General features: G+C 39.1%; 1 protein-coding gene across 1 annotated transcript in view; it reads left to right on the forward strand.

Annotated features, from left to right (window-relative positions):
• The window catches only part of cacng7a (calcium channel, voltage-dependent, gamma subunit 7a), a 34860-nt gene that overhangs the window by 9199 nt on the left and 18521 nt on the right, over positions 1-7140 (forward strand). Inside the window, exons 2-3 of the mRNA XM_037692810.1 lie at positions 2642-2837; positions 6233-6319. Of these exons, the coding sequence (XP_037548738.1) occupies positions 2642-2837; positions 6233-6319 (283 nt within the window). The remainder of the gene's footprint in view (positions 1-2641; positions 2838-6232; positions 6320-7140) is intronic.

The following is a 7140-nucleotide window of genomic DNA, read 5'->3' on the forward strand; positions in this document are numbered from 1 at the left end:
ATACATATATACATATATATATTTTTTTTTAACTGTATATACAGTGTATATAACATATATATATATATATATTGTATAAACTGTATATACAGTATATATTTATATAGTATATGCCTTACCTTCTTTGTTCTTTATGTCATAGTTTCTTTACTGTCATTCTCATCATATGTGATACATGTGGTGGAACAGAATGGTGTACACAGGGCCCCAGTTATATCCAACTAAAGTATAAATTGTAAAGAAAAACATTGTTAAGATCTAAGATATGAACTAAGAAATATGCTAAACTAAGAATACTCTAAGCACTAATAATATAAAAACAATACGCTGAACAACAGCAGCAGGAACCTGAGTCTTTGTGAGCAGATGAGGACACATGAACACAGCAATATGAATTAAATCAGCAGCATGAGATCAGCAGCATGGATAGACAGCAGCATATATCAACAATCAAGTGGCATTACAGTGATTTTTGTCATAGTGATAATTGGAGTTCCTAGAAAAAAATACTAATTAAAACAAAAAACTAGGAAACAGCTCAGGCCTTAACTAGTGATTTTGTTTGTATTGGAAACTCAAAGTGTTTATTTGTTTGTATCTCAAACCTCATCAACAGGGATATTTTTTTTTTTTATTAGTGCCCATAAAGCCACTGCTTGTCCCACTGAACAACGTGATCCAGCTTCATTTGATTTTAATAGTTTGCAGCAGGAAACAAGAACTGCAGGTGAGCTGCCACTTAAATCTACACAGAGCAACAAAAGCTTGGCCATTATCAGTTCCCTTTATGTGTGTCCATTACTCATAAACGAAGAGCAGACGATTAGTGTCACTAAAGTGCCTTCTTGTAAAAGAGATGTAGATGTCGCTCTGTTTGTCATCAACAGAGCGACATTATGATCGTGTTAGTTGCATGTTTAGTTTCTGGATTGGTTTCTGCATCACATCTGCTTCATGGGTGGAGTTCTCAGCGTGGTGGGGCCTCCATTTTGACTGGATGCGTGGGAAGCTGTGTCTGTGTGTGAATGTGTGAACAGTGGCAGTGATGCCTGACAGACACAGGCAGCTTTTGTGCTACCTAGTGAGTGACAAACGGCACTTCGTGTTACCTGGACGAGCACGAGCTGCCCGCTGCTTTTAGAAAAGCTCATTACACGATCACAGTGTGGCTTTCACTCACATTAGTTTGATAATTCATGAAAGACTGTGTGAGCAGTTATGAAAGCAAATATTACCCAGAGATTTAAAGTGTTCTGTGACCAAACTCTATTGCACAGCATTGTGCAAAAGATTTAATCTATCTATCATTGCTTTTTATTTAATTTCTAATGGAACAGAAGGACATGCCAGTGTGGGAAGAGGTTTTACACAAGGTTACGTGCTCGCTTTCTTTGGAAATTGATCTTTTTGTACTCAGTTTATGTGCAGTTATTGTGCCTGACTTTTGTCAATGAAATTAATTTTTCAGGTGTATGAATTCTTTCTTACTTTTAAACTTTTGCCAGGCACTTTAATACGGACTTGTCTGTCACAGCAACTGAAAAAGGGTCATGGATGCAAGTTGTGTTGACACATGACTAAAGGTTTTGCAATGAATATGTATATATTGTTTTAAATATATATATATATATATAGTTTTATTCTGTTAAATATACAATAACTCCCAAAATTTACACAATTAACTGTGTGTAAAAATGTTGTCTTTGTTTGTTTTTGCCCAAAGTGGGTTCTCTTAACAATCTCTATTATGACATTTTGTTCTCCAGCAAAGAGAAAAACAGAGAGATGATACAATCTCACCTAGTTTAGAACTGAGCTGCTGTAGATTTATTTGTTTTTCATATTTGGCACCTTGTTTTTGTATTTTTGTTGCATGCTTCGAATAAATCCTGGTTTATGTTAGTTTAGTTTATGTTAGTGCTCGTATTAAGTGTGTAAATTGTAGCCAAACTGAACCTACGAGAATCGTGCCGCTGTTGTTCAGTGTATTGCTTTGCATTAATACTGATTGGTGTATATCCTAGATCTTTTAGCGTACCGTTTGCCATTGGTCTAGCATATATCTCGTTTTCTATCTTAGATCATTATTTAATTTTTCTTTTACACTTTATGTTTTTGCTATTGTTTAATGTAACTGGTACCCCGTGTACACAATTTCATTCCACCTCCTGTACTACGAGATGTGAATTACAATAAAGAACCTTGAATCCTTGAATAACAGATTCTGCTAAAATAATAATAATAATAATAATAATAATAATAATACATGTTTAGAGCAGCTGCTTTTCTTCTTCTTCTGTGTTGTTGTCCATTGTCTTGGATATTGAAAGAACAAACTTCATGTAATGTGTCCAGGTACAGGGCTTGAACTGAAATGTTAAAATAAAACAGCCACTCTTCAGAAAAAAGATTCTGAAAGAATTTCAGAAAGCTCTGAAGAGAGTTCTGTAAAGGTACCTTGATAAAATGCATTAAAGCCCAGCTCTTCAGAAGCTAAATATACATTATATAAAACAAAGTATGACTCAATACTTTAGCACAACATGTAGTCTTTGTGTTTTCTTGTTTGAAGAGAGACGACTAAACGTGTTCAGGTTTCTGCTGAACTCAGAGTTTTGATTATTTCTTGTTTTGTCCTCAGATGAGTTCGTTCAGTACGAGGGCTCTGACGCTGCTCTCGTCAGTTTTCGGAGCGTGCGGTTTGTTGCTGGTGGGTGTCGCGGTGTCAACGGATTACTGGCTGCTGATGGAGGAAGGAATCGTCCTGCAGCAGAACCAGACCACGGAGGTCAAGATGGCGCTGCATTCTGGCCTCTGGAGAGTCTGTTTTGTAGCAGGTTTGTAACAAAATGTATTTATTTCCAGTACGGGTTGGGCCATTTTTTGTTGAGCAAATTAAAGAAACACCACATCAAGTGTACAAACAGTGTACACTTTTTGGGTGACATCTCTCCTCTAAATATCCTTTCTTTTCCACTAAACCTGAGCTTTTCCACCAACGACAGGATAAAAGTTAGACTGGACCGAGCATCCCTATTTTAATTCAACGAATATCAACGCCTTTGTTTCATATCAGTGATTAATTAAATTTTAAAAGGTTTAGAAAATTTGTTGACCATTTGGTCAAACTAAAGTGTTTTCACTGGAGCCTGACCGATGTGGAAATTTTGGCTATCGCCGATACCGATACTGGACGAGGCAGACGATTGTCAATAACCGATACAATGGATGAAAACTTGTACACACCCAAGAATCTAAGTAAACAGATATTTTTAAACGTGTTGAAACAGTCTTCCTAATGTGCGTTCACATTTTCTATCCTCCACTATTTACCATAAAGTTATCAAGTGTGTTATCAAAAAAATAAATTAAATAAAGAAATGCCTTCCCTGTTCAATGTTTAAACAGTCACTCGTGTATGGTGAAGGTCTAATTAGTAGTGACCGCAACAGAGTTTTATTTTCTTTGTATAGAAAAAAAAATTTCAGACAAACAATGCATTTCATTGAGGACATTAAAGATAATGTTACTAACACTGATATATGTATATTATAGTATATACGTAATTGTGTTGTAGAATTGTGCCACTCAGAGTGGCTGCATGTTGGAGCAACTCTGTTACTTTCATTCTGATTTTGCTTTTGAAAACTTTAATTTCTCTTTTTTCTGGATGTAAATCGCTTTTTTCGGATGACCATTTACTCTGGTATCTAATGTTGAAAGGATTTTTAATGAAACTTTTCAACTTTAGGGCATTTGTTATGATGTGTAACCATGGCAACAAATGTGTTTTTTTTTTTTTTACAACCAGGAGCAGCTGATTAACATCTCAAAAGCTCATATATCTCATCTATAGCCCCAAATACCAAATGAGTTGAAAAAGAGGCACTGTGAATGAATTCCCGTCAACCTGGCAGCATGCTCGACCTGACCACCGAGATCCTGGAGCTGGTGGGAAACTCCGCTCATGACAACGGGAGGACCGGGATCATCCCCCAGCACCTTCAGCTGTCTTTCCGAGGTGACGAGGAGCTCTGCAGACTGTTGGGAGGAGTGACCATCGCTCATGGAGTAACTCTGCCCAACTTTTAGGCAGTCCTGCTGCCCAAGAAGACCGAGAAGACCGCCGGATCTGACAGCAAGCTGGATCTGGGTAGACAAATCGGTATCTGTGGCCACATTCTTCGGATTTGCTTCCCACAGATATCAGCATCTATCAACTCTTGAATGAAACCAGGATGATGAGCTACAACACTTAATTTCCTTTTGGAATTAATAAAATATTTTTGGGGAGTGGTGGTGCAGAAGTTAGAGAAGGTGAGCCTGTGATTGGAAGATCGCTGGTTCAACTCCCAGTACCAACAACATCAAAATGTGGGTGTGATTGGTGAAGCACCCACACATGTCTCCAGCCTCATTTTTCCCATTCTGGACCCTTGAGCAAGGCCCTTCACCCCCAACATTTTCTCCTCCAGGCACCATAGATGCAGCTCTCTGCTCCACGCAGAGGGCTGTAGTAGCTCAGTGGTCTGTGGTTGTGTCAGGAAGGGCACCCAGCTTAAAAATAATTGCCAAGTCTTCATGCGACTCAGTGCACTGTGATGACCCCTGAAGAAAGGAGAAGCCGAAATAAGAAAAATAAGGGATAATAATAATAAAGTATTTTTGAATTGAATTGAACATATTTTACCTCTACGTTAGATTTATTGTTCAGGATAAAGTTTTACAAGTCAATTGCCTGTGCTAGTTTATATAAATCTTAGCTTGCTAACTTGAGAGGCACGTAACTAATCACAAGTGGGTTGGAGGATTTAAGAGAGTTTATTATTGTTGCTTTTTTATTTACAGATAAGTTACATTAAACTTGCCACGCTCTGTTCAGCAGAATATGCTACACAGTATTTAGTTGCTCCCTGCTTCAACTTTGCTGAAAGTGAAACTGAAAGTGAAACTTAAAGTGACGGGTCATGACTTGAAAGTAGTCCGCATCTATCCTCTGCTGGATACATTGCGCAATTACGCCATTGACAATAAGGACACAGCTCCTTCCCAGCATGTTAGGGCCATTTATCACCGAGACCGATGTGTCCCCAAAGTCTATCTGCTTAAAAACGGCCATACCGCTCTATCAGTTGGGCTCTAGTTCTCCCCATGGACTCTCATAGTTGTGCTCTGGTGTCAGACTTGGCAGTGTGGCCATGCTCAAGCTGTGCCCGACCTCTGACACGTAGCTCTGCAGCACATCTGCTCATCACATTAATCCAGTAAAAACAAATGACGCCACGAATACAAGAGACATGACTGCAGGCTGAATGAAACACCTCGCATGACTTTCTCCTCTCACGTTTTGGCTCAAAAGTGGATCAAAAGTCTAAAAAGAATGAAAAACATGTACTTTTACTGTAATTATAAGAATGTCTTTGACAACATTTAATATACGATCAATTACACAAGGAAATTGTGCTGATGCATTTAACCAGAATGACTCATTTTGTGCAAAGAATGCACATTTGTGTTCTTACGAGAAACAACAGGGCAGACACGAAATGTCCTTTGTGGAAAAGCCGTTGTGTTGTTGTTCATAACGGTGTCGCTCCGGGGAGGTGGCCACGTTTGTAATTCCCTGCTGCCTGACGCGTGGAACAGAAGGTCAAAGGATGGAAATGCTGGTGGCATTTTGAACGGCCGGTTGTTTGTTGGAGCGGCGGCAAGAAAAGAAAGAGCCGCGTCACGTTTGTCTGAACATGGATGCATCACTTTGTTGGCATTTTTCTCTCATGTTTGTTATTTGTGTGTTTTGTGTGCGTGCATGTGTGTGTGTCTGGTCTCTCTCTTTTACCACAGTTTGAGGTTAATTGTTGCGTTTGTATTCAGCTCCTCCATCGTTTGCATCAGACTTGTTTGTCTCTCAAACCTCCCCACATCTCTTTCCTCTCACTTCAATTTCCAGCAGCACTTTTTTTTTTTTGATAATCGTTTCATTTGGAGTATTTCAGTGATTTATTCACCTCGATTCTCTCCTGTCCTTTCAAAATCTCTGTCTCACTCTCACAGTCTGCCCTGTTGTTCAGATGTTTAACCTTTGATTCCTGCTTTGTTTGTTTCTTCTCGTTTTATCCCCTTGCTCTAGTATTTATTGTCCAACCTCTCAAAGGCTCACCCAGCCTCCTCGCTCTGGTTTCTCACTCCTGCCTCTGTGTTTGTGTTCACGCTGGCCCGTTTGTCCCCTCAGGGTCGGAGAAGGGCAGATGTGTGGCGTCAGAGTATTTCACTGAGCCGGAGATCGAGATCACGACGGAAAATACAGCCAACATTCTCAGTAAGTTTCGTTTATCTGTTTGTTGGATTGATTTGATTCATGTCTCAGCCATAGGTAAGAGGTGTATTAGAGGTGGTGTTTAAATATCGGTCATCCAGGAAGTGATGATCCTGAGGGGTTTTTTTTTAACGTCTTAATTTCTTGTTTTTAAAGCAAACATTTTCATTCTTCCGTGAATTTATTAACTTTACCCACTTTTTCCTTTCCCGATCACGGGGGTCACTGGTGCCCATATCCAGCCATCACTGTGCAGGAGGTGGGGGACACTTTGGACAGATCTCAAGTCCATCACATGGACACATAGAGACAAACGAGACAAACAACCATTCACTCTCTCACTCGCACCTAGGGACGAGTTACCAGTCAAACTAACATGCATGTTTCTGGTCTGTGGGAGGAAACTGGAGTACCCGGAGAAAACCCATGCATGCACAGAGAGAACATGCAAACTCCACCCAGAAAGATCCGTTAAGAGGAGGGTGAAGTAAATAATTTAAATCAAACCAGAAGAGGGCAGATGTGCAGGTATAAACTTTAGAATTTAAGCTGAAGCCTTTAATCTAATCTGGACTTTTACACCAATTTGCTTCTTCTTGAAACCTCAGCTCAGTTTAAAAGCTGAGAACTTCACATTGTTTAATCTGAACTGACACAAATCACTGAATGAGAAGTGAAATATATTTAAAAAGCAATAACAAAACACTTCAGTTGCCTTAAAAATCTGATTACGTAGCTATAAACTGTAAGTGCACTAATATCTATCTATCTACCTACCTATCTATCTATCTATCTATCTATCTATCTATCTATCTATCTATCTA

The sequence above is a fragment of the Nematolebias whitei genome, chromosome 19, assembly GCF_014905685.2.
Source record: "Nematolebias whitei isolate Nwh7 chromosome 19, NemWhi1, whole genome shotgun sequence".
In the NCBI taxonomy this organism is placed as follows: Eukaryota; Metazoa; Chordata; class Actinopteri; order Cyprinodontiformes; family Rivulidae; genus Nematolebias; species Nematolebias whitei.